The sequence below is a fragment of the Nerophis lumbriciformis genome, linkage group LG06, assembly GCF_033978685.3.
Source record: "Nerophis lumbriciformis linkage group LG06, RoL_Nlum_v2.1, whole genome shotgun sequence".
NCBI lineage: Eukaryota > Metazoa > Chordata > Actinopteri > Syngnathiformes > Syngnathidae > Nerophis > Nerophis lumbriciformis.
In genome coordinates this window covers 31290436-31311187 of record NC_084553.2, presented here as the reverse complement: position 1 = coordinate 31311187, position 20752 = coordinate 31290436, and the positions used below count along the sequence as shown (strand labels likewise).

The 20752-nt window shown below is 40.4% G+C and overlaps 1 protein-coding gene across 2 annotated transcripts; it reads left to right on the top strand.

Moving 5' to 3' along the window:
- The first annotated feature begins 218 nt into the window (after positions 1-218).
- Positions 219-20738, top strand: ripor1 (RHO family interacting cell polarization regulator 1). 2 transcript variants are annotated; one of them, XM_061964119.2, is made up of 17 exons: positions 219-367; positions 4610-4697; positions 4791-4924; positions 5002-5080; positions 5187-5210; positions 6055-6108; positions 6204-6353; positions 6462-6525; positions 6602-6645; positions 8999-9124; positions 9269-9417; positions 10508-10616; positions 13531-14094; positions 14173-14759; positions 19231-19321; positions 19399-19489; positions 19571-20738. In XM_061964119.2, exons 3-17 carry the CDS (start codon positions 4833-4835, stop codon positions 19645-19647), a joined length of 2301 nt encoding a protein of 766 aa, XP_061820103.2. In that variant the 5' UTR covers positions 219-367; positions 4610-4697; positions 4791-4832; the 3' UTR covers positions 19648-20738. The 2 variants fall into 2 exon arrangements, with proteins under 2 accessions (XP_061820103.2, XP_061820104.2); XM_061964120.2 differs by having other exon boundaries at positions 227-367; positions 4634-4697.
- Positions 20739-20752: the final 14 nt, after the last annotated feature.

Sequence of the window (20752 nt, the reverse complement as noted above, 5' to 3'; positions counted from 1 at the left end):
TAACTAAACATTATTACATAAATACACATTAATTACAAATTAAACATTGTGTTTATTTGGAATAGTCTTAACATACATAAAAACTACGTTACCTTTTAGTTATATTAGCACAGAGCAAATCGTTTTTGAACATAATGCCAAGTGTGTACATTTGCAACCCAACTCTTGACTCACATAAGGGGCTTTTATTGTGGAAATGATCAACCGGAAGTCGTCTATTGGTGACCGCTCCACTGTATGGACACAAAAAACTGCGAAATCGAGGAGAAAGACAGCGCCCCGAAGAAGTCTAGCGAACTGTGTGGAGCATCGTGTTGGCCATGGGATTTATGCCCAAGTCTCCGGTGTGTCGGACTTCCAAAGAGAGGTGAGAGCTTGTTTAATCGACCAAGGTCACAAGAAGGCAGTTTTTAAGATCTCTCTTACTATTGGCGACGCTAAATTAGCTTTGCTGGGATGTAGTCCGCTTGATATCCGCCAGCTCGTCGTCATTGTATTTCGCTTTTCTCCTTTTTGGGGGCTCCCTCGCTAGCGGTGTTTATGTTTCTAATAAACTGGCCAGTCGACTTTTTGATCCATATTCTCTATATTTGATGGTTAGTTGTGAACTCCTTAGAATCCTGGCTGAATTTTACATTTGGCTCCCAAGTTTTGCTGTTGAAGCTCCATCCAAGTGAAGCGGCCCCGGCTGTGATGCGACTGTTTATCCCACTAAGTGGCCTTCTGCCGCCGGGTTAGCTAATCCACTAATCTGGAAGTGTAGCGGTTGTGTTTTTATTGTGACTACTACCAGTGACGTGCGGTGAACTATACACCAGGTGAGGCATAGATACTTTTGGAGTTTTTTTATTTTCTTTTTTTTAACTTAAATTCATGTATGCAGCTCTAATCATTGTTGATTTAGGTTGCACATTAGAATAACACGAAAAAGAAGGGAGTAATTCGCTTTCATAAAAACGTAATCATAATGATATTATGATATGAGAAATGGATCCAAAAAGTATTTCATAAAGTTGTTATTAAATACTTTTTGGTCCCATTTGCTTTAAACAAAATAAATCAAGTGTTGTGAGTGTATCTTACCTTTCTGTATTTGTATCTGAAGCAGCAATAGCTATCCTCCATGAAAACGTACTTTGTATGATTACATTCATTTTGTCTTAAAATCCAGTTTAGAGAAGTATTTCATCTTGGCAGACACATTCATTTAATTCAATTTCATTCAAAGCATCTGACAAAAAAACACCCACAAACGCTGGCTTACTCCAATAAAAATGCTATGTTTGTTATAAATACAGTTAAAAAAAAAAGGCTGGCTTCTGCTGGAGAGACATGTGTCTGCTACCGTGAGCGCCTTCACTTCTCCCAGTGTGGCGAGTCAGAGTACTGCTGGGGCATTGAACTGCAAGTAGACAATATATCGCCCCCTACCTTGAGGCAGAGGTACTTGCTGCCTCATGGCCTGCCTTTTCCCCATGGCAACAAGCACACGCTCAATACACTTCTCGTCTAAAAATATACAGGAACCACACCAAAATCACATAGAAAACATAGACCAAAAGAATATTCAAACTTATATTATTTTATTACTTCGTTTTTGAAAATCTCATGGTTAAGCCTTTTACCCCCCCTGGTGGCAAGGTGAGGCACTGCCTCACTTGCCTCCCCTGACAGCACGTCACTGACTAAAGTTAAAGTACCAATGATTGTCACACACACACACTTGGTGTGACGAAATTATTCTCTGCATTTGACCCATCACCCTTGATCACCCCTTGGGAGGTGAGGGGAGCAGTGAGCAGCAGCGGTGGCCGCGCCCGGGAATAATTTTTGGTGATTTAACCCCCAATTCCAACCCTTGATGCTGAGTGCCAAGCAGGGAGGTAATGGGTCCCATTTTTATAGTCTTTGGTATGACTCGGCCAGGGTTTGAACTCACAACCTACCGATCTCAGGGCGAACACTCTAACCACTAGGCCACTGAGTACCCTTCATTGCTTCTTATTTCTCCAAAACACACCCCAACCTCTGCAACATACATTTTAGTCTAGTCGTGTAATGAAAACAGTCAGTGTTATTGTTTGACTTGCCCTTTTAGGATGGTTACTACTAGAACGTTAACATTATGTGTGTTTTCAAATGAATTCATGTTTAACTGTTGGTCATAACAAATCCATCACTTAATGGTTCATGTATGTGATTTCCTGATGTACGGTATGTCATTGCCTAGTATCATTTATTTTACTAATTGATTATTTTGAAGAATGGTCCAGTGCAGTGGTTCTTAAACGTTTTTCACCAAGTATCACCTCAGTAAAAACTTAGCTCTCCAAGTATCACCATAATGACCAACATTAAAATACAATGGTGGAATAGGCCAAAGTTTTCATTAAAAACAAGGTAGAAGTTTTATTTAACAAGTATGTTTAATCTTTTGGCCACTGTAACATAACACACAGTTTGAACAGTGACACTGTGTTAGAATATAGGAAAATAAAACACTGTACTTAAAGGGGCCCTTTTATGCAAAACTTAAGTTTTCTTCTTTTCTTTTTTTATTTGTACCTGTATTTGTGGGCTGCATTGAAATTTGAAATCAAATATTAGAGGCATTACGGAGATATTTGTAAGATATTCTTGCTTTCCTTCCTACTGACTCGTTCTGAATTTGCTCCTTTTGAGACGTTGTGCCACATGTGACGTCAGCGGATATTTCCATACATGGTCCGCCATTGCAGTTCAACCAGTCCAATGTTGTTGTCAATAAGGTCCTTCTTTTTCTCTATCCTCTTGATGTGGGGCAGACTGTCTTGTGCATGGATATGCATTCTCCACTATATCCATTTCTAATTCAAAGTAGCGTATAGTTCTAACTTATATTTGTTAGTAGACTCGGCTCCAGCGCCCACCGCGACCCCGAAGGGAATAAGCGGTAGAAAATGGATGGATGGATGGATGGACTTGATATGAAAGCGCTAAAAATTACATCAAAGTGGGCGTGGAGAAGACACACTCGAAGTGGAGCCAGGCAAATAAGACCGCTGACAAAACAGCGCATCCTGAAAGAGTTGATCAGAAAGCTGCTTGAAAATCTTAAAGATAAAGCAGAATATTAATATTTAATATTTTGACCACTGTAACATTACACAGAGTTGAAACAGTTACGCTGTGCTTGAATATAGGAAAATAAAATGAAAATAATGAATCAAATCTAGTGTACCACTAGATGGAGCCTGCATACCACTACAGGTACACATACCACAGTTTGAGAATCATTAGTCCAGTGTATGTACAGTACATAGGTCATAGGTCAGTTAAGGACTACAGGAACTGTAACATTTGTTGTGAGTGACCCTTTCGATTGTTTATTGACACATCTGGTTGTATGTTTTCTAACATTAAATGTGTGGTTTATGTGTGGGAATAAGTAGCACAACACATTATGTGGCTTGTGCATGAAATACTTTTTTTGGAAAGAAAACTCCAGTCTTGTGAGGTGCTTTCAAACAGTGTCGTCTTTGTTTGCTCCGCTCGCTAGGAGAGGATTAATGCAGCTAATGATCTCTAATGTAGGGAAAGGGATAAAAGCTCATCGAAATGAAAGGAAAACCCATAGTTAGCTGTTGAATGTGTGTGTGTGTGTGTGTGTGTGTGTGCGTGCTAGTACATGTTGTTTCGGAGAGTATGTGCGTGTTCCTTCACAAGGTCTCTTGTTTCATTGACTTACATCATCCAGTTGCACTTTTGAATGAAATGTGACCAGTGTCACTGTATAGCACTTTTTCTCTTCTCCCCCCCCAACCTTCTGTTAATCCTCACAGTATGTCACCTAGATTAGCCCTTGGCCATTGAGGGAGACCCACCCGCACCCCGCGTCATCACTCTGTGACAGGGTAACACATAAAGGCAGCATGTTGATCAAATGATTAATGTATGTGTTTTGGACAAGTACAAGTTGATGTATTAAAAAAAAAAAAAAGGTGAAATTTGGGCCATTTGAGTAAAAATGCAAGACAGCTTCCCATCCTTTGTTCATTCACAGATTCCATGTCTTAATAAGGGGTTTGGCTCTTACATGACAGATTTAAGTTGGTTTAAAACCATAATCTCTTTTGTGACTAGCTTAGCACAGGCACGACCCTCCTCCTATAGTCACCCTGATCACGCAAATCTCAACATTTTCTTTTCGAAAAACAGCCATTATTTTACACATTCGCCTACGTCGCAGGGATTGCTTTATATTCTCGGGCCAAGCGTCTGTGTAGAATTTCCTGTATGGAGGCCACTAGGAGACTTCCTGCTCTGTGCAGGGAAGTGGGGGCGAAAAGATGGGGGGAGTGGCGGCAGGAGAAAAGAAGAAAAAGGAAGACAAGCTTAAGCGTGGTGACTGCTGTGGTCGTAGCTATAGAGAGCATCATGCTGTGACTCAGACACTTAAAATATTTACCCAGAGTGGAAGTGAAACAGGTTTCTGTCCTCTATCGCCTCCTTCCCATCTGTCATTATGAAGATTGTTAAAAAATGGCCGGGTGGGAGGAATATTCCTGTCCGGTACAGTGAAGCATGAGTGGGAAAAGGCCTCTCATCTGTCTTTTGGGCACAATTACAGGACATGTCCTTTGGTTTATTAAAGCCCCAGTGCTCCATTTGGCCCTGCCAGCATGCTCCAGTAGTGACAGGATCCCTCCAGTCATCAGGTACCTCCATCCTGCTTCCTCCAGCCTGCTTTCTTTATGATTGTCTCGTCGCAGAAATTAACTTTTGTCACTGTGCGGCTCTCCGCCTACCAGCACTGTTTGATCCAAGAGAAACGTGCCTTGTAAGGAAGCAGGATGTTCACAGGCTCCACCAAGCTGCCCCCTGCCAAAACCCCGCAGCCTGAGCGGCTGGATGAGGTCTACGCCGCCTTACGTCGGGGCTTACAGTGAGTTGACACTCAACGTGGGTGCCTGCCAGGTGGAAAATCATTAAAAGTGAAACATTGCATTTTGTTGTTGTTAGGTCATACTTACAGGTCCACCAGCTGGAGCTGGACAGTCTGGGCCAGCAGATCAGAGAAAACAAGAGAAATGGGCGACTGGTGAGAGACGGTCTATTCAAAAACTGGTCTCACTGGTATCGAGCAGTGCCAGTCGGGATGCTAATTGGACTCTTTATGATGCTAAATGTTTTATTTTCTTCCGCAGGGCTCTTTGTATGAGCAGGATAAGGTGAGTTTCACTGACAGCTGTTGTATACACTCACTGGTGACCACATTAGGGACAGCTTTACAATCCAAAATACTGCATTTATAAAGGTACAGCAGGTGTTTGTTTAACAATAAGGTTTACTTTTATGTTGTAGCTTGCAGTAGAAGTAATAAACTGCACTACATGGCACTGAAAAGTTGGGTTGTTATCTTTCCATGTTGCAAATTAGCAGTGTGGCAGTGCAATTCTATACAATTACAAAAAACACAAACACAATTAAAATTGCACGTTGTAGAGCCCAGACCCTCGTCATTTGACAGAAATCTTGATGTTAGGCTTTATTTTCCTGACGTTACCACGCCGCAGGTTTTTCCTTCAAGTTTTTTCCAAATTGATCCGATGGCCCGAAGGGGTACTGCTCCTTAAGCAATTATATTTTTTCTGATCTGCACAATATTATGTATGTATGTACTTTTTTTTTTTTGATTAACCAACAGTGTTACCTAAATGTGTGGCATTATTATTTCTGGAAAGGTAGAATGTTTGATACACATTTCGAATTGTTTTTGTATTTAAGTTCTGGTAGATGAATGAGTGTACAATATATGCATATAACTCTGTGACAAGTATTACTTCAACCGGTGTCGTGTTGGGCTCGTGATTATTATTCTCATAATTCTCGCAAATATTATATCACAATTATTCCCACAATTTAAAGCATAAGAAAAATCTGAGATAGCAGTACCTCAAATTACTCATAAGTTGAGGTACCACTATATATGGACTCAGAGACTGGGACACACATATAAACTTTATTAAAAAACAATACATATAAGCTTGACTAATTTGGCCTCTTTTATTTTAGCAAGTGAAAGCCATAGAGAGATTCATGCGTCGCTTGGAATTCCACCTCAGCAAGGTATTTTTTTAAATGATCAATCAGCTAATAACCGTTATTTACAGTTCAGTAATTGATTATATGAAGTTATTTGAAACCTCCTGTCTCTCTCGTAGGTAGAGGAGCTGTATGATGCTTACTGCATACAGCGGCGACTTCGAGATGGCGCCAGTAAAATGGTAGCAGCCTTTAACTCCGCCAGTGGGAGTAAGGAGGCCAGGGAGAGCCTGAGTGAGGCAAACAAAGGCTTCAGGGAATGTACAGAGGTGAGAGGCTGAACCAGAGTCGACACGTTGGCTTCAATTTTTTATGTCATTACCTTGACATCAGTGAGATGATGCAGGAGTTGTACTAATATTTTGATGTCTGTGTAGCGCATGTGCTCACTGGAGAGTGAACTGGAAGGCCACATGGGAGAGTTTCATGTCAAGATGAAGGGTGAGTCACTTTTCTACAGTCATCACTTTCTCTTCCCCTTTCTTCTCAACTCATCATTTCTTATTCATGTTTACAGGCCTTGCCGGCTTCGCCAGGCTATGTGCTGGTGACCAGTATGAGGTGACCTAAACACAAATGCATGCAAAAGTCCACACAAACACTTTGTTAAGGGGTTCCTAAGATGATATTTTACTTTTCTGACTTTGTAATGTTACAATGTTGGATACTTGCGTTTAAAAAATGCCAAAGCGACAAATTATAAGATTAATGCTTTTTGGGTAGGAGCTACCTATATGGACATAAGTATAGTGGGAGGAGCTCCTCCTCCTAATGTCGATAAAATAGATACTTCCATGTTTATTTGCTTTTACGACATTTTACACGGGACCAGTAGAAAATTGGATTAGCCGCTTTTATTTGACTTTACGACATTTTACACAGGAACAGTAGAAAATTGTATTAGCTGCTAAACTACGATGGAAAAAGGCGGTGACATTACAACTGGGTTTGAGAAACACAAGAGTAGGTATGACAAAGTACAAAGCACAAAACCAGTCAAGTTGGCACATTGTGTAAATCGTGAATAAAAACAGAATACAATGATTTGTAAATTCTTTTCAACCTACCGTATATTCAATTGAATGGACTGCAAAGACAAGATACTTAACGTTCAAACTGGAAAACTTTGTTATTTTTTGCAAATATTAGCTCATTTGAAATTTGATGCCTGCAACATGTTTCAAAAAAGCTGGCACAAGTGGCAAAAAAGACTGAGAAAGTTGAGGAATGATCATCAAACACTTATTTGTAACATCCCACAGGTAAATAGGCTAATTGGGAACAGGTGGGTGCCATGATTGGGTATAAAAGCAGCTTCCATGCAATGCGCAGTCATTCACAAACATGGATGGGGCGAGGGTCACCACTTGTGAACAAATGTGTGAGCAAATTGTCCAACAGTTTAAGAACAACATTTCTCAACGAGCTATTGCAAGGAATTTAGGGATTTCACCATCTACGGTCCGTAATATCATCAAAAGGTTCAGAGTATCTGGAGAAATCACTGCACGTAAGCGGCCAAGCGAGTGACCTTGATCCCTCAGGCGGTACTGCATAAAAAACCGAGATCAGTGTGTAAAGGATATCACCACCTGGGCTCAGGAACACTTCAGAAAACCACTGTCAGTAACTACAGTTGGTCGCTACATCTGTAAGTGTAAGTTAAAACTCTACTATGCAAAGCCAAAGCCATTTATCAACAACACCCAGAAACGCCGCCGGCTTCGCTGGGCCCGAGCTCATCCAAGGTGGACTGATGCAAAGTGGAAAAGTGTTCTGTGGTCTGACGAGTCCACATTTCAAATTGTTTTTGGAAAATGTGGATGTCGTGTCCTCCGGAACAAAGAGGAAAAGAACCATCCAAATTGTTATAGGCACAAAATTCAAAAGCCAGCATTTGTGATGGTATGGGGGTGTATTAGTGCCTAAGGCATGGGTAACTTACACATCTGTGAAAGCACCATTAATGCTGAAAGGTACATACAGATTTTGGAGCAACATATGTTGCCACCCAAGCAACATTCTCATTGTTAAAACAGCGTGGCTTCGTAGTTAAAGAGTGCGGGTACTAGACTGGCCTGCCTGTAGTCCAGACCTGTCTCCCATTGAAAATGTGTGGCGTATTATGAAGCGTAAAATACGACAACGGAGACCCCGGACTGTCGAACAACTTAAGCTGTACATCAAGCAAGAATGGGAAATAATTACACCTGAAAAGCTTCAAAAATTGGTCTCCTCAGTTCCCAAACATTTACTGAGAGTTGTTAAAAGGAAAGGCCATGTAACACAGTGGTTAAAATTCCCATGCCAACTTTTTTGCAATGTCGTGCCGCAATTAAATTCTAAGTTAATGATTATTTGCAAAAAAAAATTAGGTTTCTCAGTTCGAACATTAAATATCTTGTCTTTGCAGTTTATTCAATGGAATATAGGTTGAAAAGGATTTGCAAATCATTGTATTCTGTTTTTATTTACGAATTACACAACGTGCCAACTTCACTGGTTTTGGGTTTTGTATATTATACAGACATATGCAGAAAGTAGGTTATAAAAGTGACAGTAGAGGAACATTTACGCAAAATCTGCATCAAACATATCCAATACATATTATTTAGACCACAGGGAAGTGTTTTAAATGTAGATTAAAATCTTCATTGGTCCCTTTAAAAAAAACAAACCAACAACTATAAGACACGTTAATTTAAACATGCATGTGGAAATTATGAATTTTAACCCCAGAGAATTACTGTACCGTAATACATTTATTGTCATCAATTTAATTGACCAAATAGTTGTCGTTGTTTTTTTACCAGTTGAAGGGGTTTGAAGACTATAATGTTGAGCTATTTATATTTGATGTTCCAAATATTTTGTTTAATGGGAAGCATGATATTCATATTCACTCACTGTGCAGGTGCTAATGCGCTATGGGCGGCAACGCTGGAGGCTGCGGGGCCGCGTCGAAGTCAGCAACAAGCAGATATGGGACAGCGAAGAGTACATTTTTCTGCCTCTTGTCACAGAACTCCTGTCCATTAAGGTAAGCAATGAATGAGTGTGTTACTTGATGCTCACCTCCACCAAGGAGGTGTGGTTTCATTGATTTATTCTACAATACCCTAATCAATGTACCTTGATTAGGTAGGAATTGTTCCAAGGATATTCTAAGTCTTACTCTTTTCAGGTGACAGAGCTGAAGAGTTTGGCCAATCACGTGGTGGTGGGTAGCGTGTCCTGTGAAATGCTGGACCTGTTCTGCCCCCTCCCGCAGACCCTTGCTGTGGATATCAATGACCTTGGAACAGTGAAGCTCAACTTGGAGGTGACTTGGAGGTATGGAAACATGCAGCAATACACCTTCTTTGCCACAGTCCTCAAAATGTCCCTGTTATAAAAAAATAAAACACTTTTCGCACAGTGTACCTGAAACACTAAATTCAATAATAGAAATTTAATTACTTAAGGAGATGAATATAAGTATATGCCCAACTGGCCATGGACTATCACAAGGTTAGTCCAAACACTGCTACTAATATTCAGCCAGATTCTAGTAGATATTTAATGGTAAGGACTTTTTCTTTCATATTTTTGTAATAAATTAATGTTGGTTTGGGTCCATTGATTAGGGGAATCCCATTTCTAATTTTGGCCTTAAGCTAACAAGTTTGGGATAGCCTTCTCTAAAAAGTTACAGACTATAAGAAGAAAAAGCTGAAGGAGCTACTGCCTATTTAATTCATTTAATAGTAATGTCTCCTTGCACTGTTAATATAGCATAGTAGGGCTGCTACAATTATTTGACATCATCGAGTAAATAAATGATATACAAAATGTTTTTGTTGTTTGTTGATTAAAAGCCAGATGTGTTCATGTTTGCATTTTTGTTGCTTTAAGTAAATAATTGCAGCTAAATAAACTGTAACAATACTGGATAAAAACATTTTTTGTACTGAATTTCATGTTTGCAGGACATCTTGCACCTAATTCTGTTGATTTATTTTTCACTGTGGTTATTTACTTTGTGTTATAAAGTAAAACCATTATTTTCTCAGTGATTGTTTATTTTGTTACAAATTAATTTACTATAATGAGTTCAAATCAAGTTGCGGACTTAATGTCAAACACAATAATGTACAGCAGATTATAGGCAATAATCGTTTGGGTAGTCGACTAACCGAAAAAATAATTGCGGACTAGTCGACTACTGAAAGAATCGTTAGTTGCAACCCTATTGCATAGCAGGCCATTTTGTGTTCATTTGCCTTAAAAACTAACTTTATGCACATATTCTTAGATCCTTTGCTGAGTTACTCAAAATGTGTATTAGAGGGAGACTCCTGGTATAAAGTTCTTTATTCAACTCATATCACTTAGTTTTTTACTTTGTTTATTTACCTAATTTTTTAAATTGATCTCATTCCAGTCCATTTGATAAGGACGACCAGACATCATCCACCAGTACAGTTTCCAAACGTCTTCTGTCCAATCAGAGCCCTCCAGACACACCCTCCATGCGGGAGCAAGTGTTTTATGTGAGTCCACAGGCAACATTTTCTATTTAACCTGTATGTTTACTCACTGGTCCCTTCATTTGGTACACACAATGTGATCCACTCTGTGGAGCTCGGCGTTTAACACAGAGGTGAATAAACCTTTGAGAAATTCCATCAATGCGTTGAAACGACACAATTGTTTGGGTGTATGCAATAAAGTGGCCAGTGAGTTTATCCAGTAATGTGTTTGCCTCACTCACGGCTTGCTATTACTTTCATTTCACTGGCTTGTTCTGTTTCAGCTGCTCCCCAACTGCTTTGTGTGTAGCGGTAGCACTGATGTGTGTGAGGATAATGGCACAGGACTGTGTGTCCGGTCATGTGGTTGTGGAAGTGGTGTGCCTGACGCGAGTAGTCCTGCGACGAATGATGGCGCTAGAAGGCGCTGTGACAGCAGCAGCATGTATGAGCGGAGCTGCGGCCCTTGTAGCTGTTTAATAGTGGTTGAGTAGCCGTCCAATATGATCCTCCTCTTCCTCACCACGCTGAAGAGCACACATCACGAGGGCGCATCGCAGAACCGCCGGCTGACGGAGGTGGCCCATGAGAGCGGGACGAACGGGACGGCTTTCTTACCGTGCGAACTGAGCCGTGCGAGGGCCCCATGCAGCCGTTTACAGTTGGTGTGTGGGAACTAGTTGTAGTGCACCTTGTTAGTTTGATAGTACTAGTAAGTGATTGACCCCTCCGAGTTGAATCATTCCCTGTTATGGCCACTAGGGGCGCTAGAAAAGGTTTTTTTAGTTTGTATGCCACAGGTACATGTTGTCAGCAGCAGTTGAGAAAATTATAAAGGAAGAAAATAATTTCTGACCAAGATGTCAGTTGAGTGATTTTTTAAAATATATTTTTACACATTGGAACGCATCCACAATTAAGAGAATAATGTACATAATGTATAGTGTTACATTTGGGCTGTAAAATCAGTGTCTTCACTTCGTCCTACGACATTGTAACGCATAGAAATAAGGAGGAAATGGTACAAATAGTTGTAGTATTACATTGGACTTAGATAAATAGTTGTAGTTGTTATGGAACAGTACTCAATTGTATTCATTCAGTGGTTCTCAATTAAATAAGTAATAAAAGTGTTATTTGCTTGTAAACCGCAGCGTTACAACGGATTATTTTCCTGGTGGGTTCCACCTTTTTTTTCATACCTCCTATGTGTCCATTGTTCCCGATTTGTGCGCTGCCTGAATAAATTGGTCTGACCTGAATCGCTGTGGCCTTGCGGGTTTCAAAGCACCCATTTGTTCCACGTCCCGCATGGAACACATCCATTGGACTTTACTTACACGCCACATATGGCAGCCCTAGTCATGACAATCATGTGCAACTTTGCAACCCGCCGGACGCTTTGAGAACCATTGTGTTTATTCTTAGTTTCAACTTTTTGGAAAGCACCTTTATGGGTGATTTGAATTACCAGTCAAAAATTAGGTACACCTGCACAGTCTAGTGAGTGTGAAATAGGGTATCAACATTTCTGCTTTTGCAAAGATGATATGCTCAGTTTTAATTTTTATTTTCCCATGAAAAAAGTATGTGCCAATCGAGCCGATTTTCTTAAAAAAAAAATGTGATCGGATATGATTTATGTCTTTTAATGCTGATTACAAACATCGATCCATCTGACTGTCACTATTTATATTTGGTCCAAGGCTGACAAGTGGCCACTAGCTAATTATGTGTCTCCATTCAGTGTGTAACTGCTCTCCTAAATTATTAATCACCTCCATTACAGCAAATAATCTGCTTTTTCTAGTTTCCTAAGTATCATTATCAAGTATTGGTATCACTGGAGGCTCAACATGTTACAAGCCAGGAGCAGGCATGTTAATAGCTAAGCGAACTGCTCATCTAGCTTTAAACAAAACCAACACCAAGAAATAAGAAGTCCAGATAGAAGCGTGTTATTGCAAAAAGTGAAAAGGCATTGACAAGTAGGATTATTACGAGTCTGGAGAGAGGATAATATAACAACAACAGTTAATGTGTCTGTATCGGGAGTCACTACACGACATGTAAGGCTACAGATGGATCTATAAATTGCCGTTGTTGACACCAGAGGTAGTATCAGTTTATAATCGATACAAGAATAATTTAATAGATTTTTTTAATTTTCTCAATAATTTTGTTGTTTTGTTTATAAACTCAGGGAATATTTCCCTGGACACAGCAGGACTTTGAGGGAAAAACCTAAAAGATTTAAATGATTAATAGATAGTAAAAAAAAAATATACTGTTGATAAGAGATTGGTATCGACCGATCTCACTCACGGATGGTCAAAATCGGCAGCACAAAACCCTAACCAGAACATCCCTAGTAAAAGTATTCACCTTCTTCACTTTTACCCCATTTTGTAGTTACACTGAAGTCTTTGAATTAGTGTTTCCCTCAAAATTGTTGCATCCATAATGACAAAGTAGAACAAGTATTTTTGGAAATATTCTAAAATTAAGCAGTAAAAATATCCCAGGATGAGCATAAATGTGTACACTTAATTGACTTAAACATAAGTAGACTTAACTCAAGAATAATTAGTGGAAACAAGTTGCACCAGAGTAAAATTTTAGCTGTCATGGCTAAGGTGGTGAATACTCAGACTAATGGGATATTTAAGTATTTTATTATGAATTTAATAATTAACGTTTCTTTGTTGTCACAATGGAATATACAGTAAGTGTAGGATTTAATGTGGTCTACATTTTACAATAAAATAGGCTCTAACATTAATGAAAAAGCCCTTTTGGTCTGGTTATTTTTGTGAAAGCAGATTTCTTGACAAAGCTCTTCCATTGACTGTCATGAGGTTGTACAGGTGCACCTAATGAAATGTCCAGTAAGTGTTTGTTTGTATGTCATCTCAACATCTTCTTTCCCCTTCAGTCTCTGCTGAAGCGACAAGGAGAGCTCGACAACGGCACAGTCTGGTCCAACTCCTCTGAATCCTCTGACGACTCCTCCAGCCCGGCGCTGGCCCATCACGCTCAGAGGCTGTCGGCCTCCAACATACCTCAAAGCAACGTCACCGCGCTACTGTCGCTCACGCCGCACAAGTCCAGCGTATCGACGCCGTCGCTTTCATCTAACCAGGAGGAAGACGAGGGCGAAGCTGGCGATGTTTTCTCTCCAAAAGATTCAGTGCACAACGGCCACCCGCAGACTTCCTGCTCTGGGAGCCAAATCAGCGCCACCAGTCAGGGATGTACTTTAACAGACAGACTGTCAGTCCAATCAGAGGTTCTGGAAACCTTGGAAGAACTAAGCTGCTCGTGTTCTGATGCTGACGTTTCCTCCACCGTCGCCGAGTCCATAGAGAGGACGGAGGAATGTGGCAACATGCATGCTAACGATCCACCGCAGGACTCCATAGTCCACACCAAAGCAGGAACCATCAAGGCTGAAGGACCAAGTCAGCCAGCTCTAAAACAGTCTGATGGAGCTCCAGCTGTAAGTTCATGCTTATGTTTGTTCACTACATCCCTATTTCACCTTGTAATGACGAGCAACGACTACTTATCTCCACAGGTCCCCTTTCCCACGTCTTCTAGTTTCACCCAGGAAGTGGAGACGGCTCTTGAGAGCTTTGACTTTCTCAACTGCTCTGACCTGGAGGATGAGGAAGAAGAAGTGTTAGAGCACCAAGAAGTGTTAGAGCACCAAGAAGTGTTAGAGCATCAAGAAGTGGTAAAGCACCAAGAAGTGGTAGAGCACCAAGAAGTGGTAGAGTACCAAGAAGTGGTAGAGCACCAAGAAGTGGTAAAGCACCAAAAAGTGGTAGAGCCCCAAGAAGGGGTAGAGCCCCAAGAAGGGGTAGAGCCCCAAGAAGTGGTAAAGCCCCAAGAAGTGGTAAAGCCCCAAGAAGTGGTAGAGCACCAAGAAGTGGAGACGGCTCTGGAAAGCTTTGACTTTTTCAAGTGCTCTGACCGGGAGGATGAGGAAGAAAAAGTGGTAGAGCACCAAGAAGAGTCTGAGAACCAAGAGGAAGACGAGCAGCAAAAGGAAAACAAAGAAGAAAAAGAAGCAGACGAGGAGCAGCATGAAGATGACAATATGGCTGAGCAAGAGAAGACAGCAGAGAGGGAGAAAGACAAAGATAACTACTCTGGAGAAAGGTATGTGGACTGTATTCTACACAGTGGTGCAATGGAAAAATTCACTTATTTAGGTGCACCTGCACAGACTAATGAGCTCATGTACACAGAGATGTCGAAGTGACGTCAACACAGATGTTATGATGTCATCAAAGCTCACCACTAAGCATTCATACACAGAAGCAACATTTTTTGGAATAAGGATAAAGTGATAGAAAAAAGGTACAAAAAATATAATAAATCTATAGATGGCAGCATAAGAGAATGTTCTGTACAAGTTTCACTTTTGCATCTCATAGCGCATAACTGGTGCGTTTAAGGACCCTCGATTAAAGTTACAGAGTTGACACTAGTCTTTAAAGACGGGGAGACTTAACTCCCAGGAGATGTACTAATAATAATATAATTATAATATTAATGATGTATTATAATTTGTGTTACCCTCTGATGGTACTATGTATATCAGCCAAGCTCGACTTTACACTCTGGACTAAAGGAAAATGTGACATATTTGTAATAGGGATGTAACGATATCAATCACGATATTTGGGCCACGGTACGATATTTTTGTGGTACCGGTATATGTCACTAAAAAAAAGACTTGGTAAAAATATCATAGTGTGTGAAATGAATGTTTAGGACAAAACACGTAGTGTAATTGAACACAAACATAATACTCAAATGTTATAATCATAATTATTACTACAAATATGCATTTTTAAGTGCCAAGAATAGAGCAGCAACATCCACTGTTTCAAGCAAATATATTAAAAAACATAGTTGAGTGTTTTTGAAGTGACAATGTAAGCATCAAGTGTAACAAATGGAAAGCAATAATGTACAGTTTAGTGTCTTTCAAATGTCACTTTCTGAGAAGCAGTGTCCTCTGCAGTGGACATTTAATATCAGTTTGGAAAATGCTGTTTCTCAGAAAAGTGAGACAATTTAACTGTTGTTAATGCAAATTCCTCACAAATTGATGTTTAGCCTCGCTGGCTTCAAATATATTTTCCAGGTGATGGTTTATTAAGTAGCTTCTCATATTTCTCGAATTGACGTGTCTGCGCTCCCATCAAGCTTTTTTCCTCCCACGCGGTGCACCACTACCGCTTCTGTGTTGGCTTGGAAATGCTTGAGACGAAGGTGGCAGGCTTTGCTTTGCAGCACGCATCCTTAATTACCTTCGCCAAAGAGGTTATGTTTTCTTTAGGGTTTGTTAGCAACAAAACTCAAACCGTTATGGACAGATTTTGATGACATTTTCAGGAAATGTCTGGGGCAAAAACCCTTCTTATTTCATTTCATTTATTTATGCTTGTACAAGACTCTAACCTAGTAGCTAATTTACATCTGGAGTCCTAAGGAGGAGGGACAAGTTCAAACACTACTCAAATGCATCATCCAAATATCATATCTACATACAGTATGTACACTTAATTTCTAGCTTTTTACACATACATCATGTTCCTCCTCTTTTTTAAACTGATGTGCTCTGAAATGCACTTTGTACGTGCAAGCATTGCGATGTAACCATTACCAGTATAATGATAATCCGCAATAAAATTCCTGAAACAGTGATAAACACAAGTTGAAAAACTTAGTGATTCCTACAGAAGCAACTAGCTGGCTAATTTCTAGCTATCTTAAATGCTAGCATTAATACAGGACACATTTAAGTTTTAAAAATTAAACTTCGTTAAAATATTTCTGTGTGTATAAGTGCTGTTTGAGCACATTGAACAATAATGTGATGATTAATAACTGTGATCATTTTGGTTACAATAACCATGATATGAAATATTCATACTGTTACATCCCTACTGTAGTAAGCATGTATAGTTATGTTTAAAAACGACATAGAGTCGTCCATCCATCTTCTTCCGCTTATCCGAGGTTGGGTCGCGGGGGCAGCAACCTAAGCAGAGAAGCCCAGACTTCCCTCTCCCCAGCCACTTCGTCCAGCTCCTCCCGGGGGATCCCGAGGCGTTCCCAGGCCAGCCGGGAGACATAGTCTTCCTAACGTGTCCTTGGTCTTCCCAGTGGCCTCCTACCGGTCGGACGTGCCCTAAACACCTCCCTATGTAGGTGTTCGGGTGGCATCCTGACCAGATGCCCGAACCACCTCATCTGGCTCCTCTCTATGTGGAGGAGCAGCGGATTTACTTTAAGCTCCTCCCGGATGACAGAACTTCTCACCCTATCCCTAACGGAGAGCCCCGCCACCCGGCGGAGGAAACTCATTTTGGTTAAAAACTGTATTTAGAAGGTTTTAAACTGTTTTTTATGCGCTATGAAAATTATATTGTATTTGATTTTTGATGAATAATTCCTACTGCATGGAAATTAATTTGCCACGGTTAGATGAGGGTGTACCCCGCCTACCGCCCGAATGCAGCTGAGATAGGCTCCAGCACCCCCCGTGGCCCCGAAAGGGACAAGTGGTAAAAAATGGATGGATGGATGGGCCTACAACTGATTAACAGCAATCAACCAGGGTTTAAAGGCCTACTGAAATGCGATTTTCTTATTTAAACGGGGATAGCAGGTCCATTCTATGTGTCATACTTGATCATTTCGCGATATTGCCATATTTTTGCTGAAAGGATTTAGTAGAGAACATCGACGATAAAGTTCGCAACTTTTGGTCGCTGATAAAAAAGCCTTGCCTCTACCGGAAGTAGAAGACGAGTAGCGTGACGTCACAGGTTGTGGAGCTCCTCACATCTGCACATTGTTTACAATCATGGCCACCAGCAGCGAGAACGATTCGGACCGAGAAAGCGACGATTTCCCCATTAATTTGAGCGAGGATGAAAGATTTGTGGATGAGGAAAGTGAGAGTGAAGGACTAGAGGGCAGTGGGAGCGATTCAGATAGGGAAGATGCTGTGAGAGGCGGGTGGGACCTGATATTCAGCTGGGAATGACTCAAACAGTAAATAAACACAAGACATATATATACTCTATTAGCCACAACACAACCAGGCTTATATTTAATATGCCACAAATGAATCCCGCATAACAAACACCTCCCCCCTCCCGTCCATATAACCCGCCAATACAACTCAAACACCTGCACAACACTCAATCCCACAGCCCAAAGTACCGTTCACCTCCCCAAAGTTCATACAGCACATATATTTCCCCAAAGTCCCCAAAGTTACGTACGTGACATGCACATAGCGGCACGCACGTAGGGGCAAGCGATCAAATGTTTGGAAGCCGCAGCTGCATGCGTACTCACGGTACCGTGTCTGCGCATCCAACTCAAAGTCCTCCTGGTAAGAGTCTCTGTTGTCCCAGTTCTCCACAGGCCAATGGTAAAGCTTGACTGTCATCTTCCGGGAATGTAAACAATGAAACACCGGCTGTGTTATTCGGCACAACAGTCAAGGGGTGCATTCTACGACGGGGGTGCGTTATCCGGCACAACCCCTGCCGCAATACACCGCTTCCCACCTACAGCTTTCTTCTTTGCTGTCTCTATTGTTCATTGAACAAATTGCAAAAGATTCACCAACACAGATGTCCAGAATACTGTGGAATTTTGCGATGAAAACAGACGACTTAATAGCTGGCCACCATGCTGTCCCAAAATGTCCTCTACAATCCGTGACGTCACGCGCTGACGTCATCATACCAAGACGTTTTCAGCAGGATATTTTGCGCGAAATTTTAAATTGCACTTTAGTAAGCTAACCCGGCCGTATTGGCATGTGTTGCAATGTTAAGATTTCATCATTGATATATAAACTATCAGACTGCGTGGTTGGTAGTAGTGGGTTTCAGTAGGCCTTTAATGTTTTTGTAGAATATTTTCTGATCGAGTTTTATTACGAGCATGGGAAAATGTAAAGAATGTCAGCGATGAAGCTGAGCTACATTCATGTTATGACTGCATTTAATATAAAATAACATTATTATTTGAAACAAAAAGGGAAATCCCAAATACATTTCCACCTTGAACCATACAAGTTTGTTTATTAAATTTTTGTTTTTTTCAAACAGGACTGCAACAATTAATTGTAATTAAAAAAAAACCTTTTATATTTATATATATTTATACATTTATATTCTGTTGCTTTGATTAATCGTTTAAGTCTAACTAATACAAATGGATACCATCCTGATGCATTTGTGCATTAATTTAAAAAAATAAATGTACAAATGTTAAAAGTGCAATTTCAGTATTGATGATGTGCATTTATTAGAAAAAAAATCAACAAAAAAATTGTTCAAACTATTTTGCCGGAAACGCACATTAAGACTATAAAGTGATAAACTTAGTTATTTTATTAAACAAGTAATTTATAGATAAGTTTGTTTGACAGCTGCAGCCCTAGTTTGCACAAATCTCTTTGTGCTAGTTTTACTGTATAATATAATTACAAGTTGATGAAGCAGTGCCAGATAATGAGCAATAATAATAGGATTATTAAAAAAAATACAAATAAAAGACTACTGTGAAACGAGCTTCCTCTGTGTCCCTGCAGCGATGAAGAGGCAGGAGACGGCTTGGAGTTCCTTATGGAGGCGCCGGAGGGATTTAGAAACTCTGATGAAGATCGCATCTCTGAATCGCAGGTAAGCAGCTGTCTGATGAGCTAAGCCATTAGCTAACCTGTGAAGGCGACGTTGGTACTGATATAAAATATTGTCAGGAGTCCAGTGTAGAAGAGGAGCAGGATTTGGTTCCGGTGCAACTGCCCGAGGAGGAGGAGCTTAATGAGGCAAAGGGAGGCGACCAACAAAGTGCGTGTGTTTGCTACATATATTGTAAATAACCACTTGGGCAACAACTTTTTTAAATGTTTTTTTTTTCTGCATTTATAGCGGAGGAGAGGTCACAAGATGTTCAGGATGAGGAGCGTCCTCCTACTCCGAGCCACTTGGCCACCACTGTGTTCTAAGGACACCCAGTGTGGAACCACCACTGAGTTCTAAGGGCACGCAATGTGGAACCACCACTGTGTACTAAGGGCACGCAGTGTGGAACCACAGTCCAAACATTTCCACTCTTGTCTAATGTGCTCATTGCCAAGTCGCACTCACTCGACAAACAAGCTCTCTCGTTCGTACAGAGTTTGTGCACATGTCCGCCTTGTCCCGTGTCTTTCAACGACATTGTGTTGCCTGCATTAATACCACTTTTGGTTGAAGTAATCCATTGAGAGCAGGCTTGGTTTAATTTGTTCCATTTATTTCACTTTTGTTTGAAGTAATCCATTGAGAGCAGGCTTGGTTTAATTTGTTCCATTTATTTAAGTGATCAAACAGTGCTGAAGAGGATGTGTTTCCTTACTTACTCTGCATCCAATCAGTCACTGGGCTAAACAAAGAAAGGCATTCCAAGCTTCTAAACTTGCAGTATTGATGGACTGGGGGAAGTTTGCCAGCAAGCCAAGCTCTTGGGATGAACTCCAAGAGCATGTGATGTTTGTCTTTGCTACAAAGCTGTGTAGCGCTAATGTATTCCACTTGTGTGACAACGTGTCTTTTAAGCTACACCAGGACTTAAGCTGCCTTACGACCACACCTTTTTAGGGATTTATTTTACACGGTTGCAGGATTGGAGTTGATATTAATGCAATTAGTGGTGTAAAGGTATATTTAAACCTGCATGTGTAGACGCCTCACACTGCCAGCATGTCCGCTGTAAAAGGCTCATCTGTAAAAAAAATAAAATATATATATATGTATATATATTTTGGTCCAAGCGAGGTCTCTACAAGAGTAGCCTCGGGGGCGTGGTAGTGGTTCAGCGGTAAATTGCTTTGTCGTTGTACAAAAAGCCTCTTTATTCAGAAAGTGCCTCGAGTGATGACGGATATAAGGTTGTAAAAAAAAATAAAAAAAAAACAGGCAAAAAGTTTGTTTATTTTGAAATTACTTTTAGGATTGTTCACCATAAGAGATATTTACTGTTTCATATAAAGAATTGTATATGTCCTGAAATGTTTATGTTCAGAAATGTTCAAACTTTATAAAGTTTTCTTTTAAATGAACGTCGCTTTC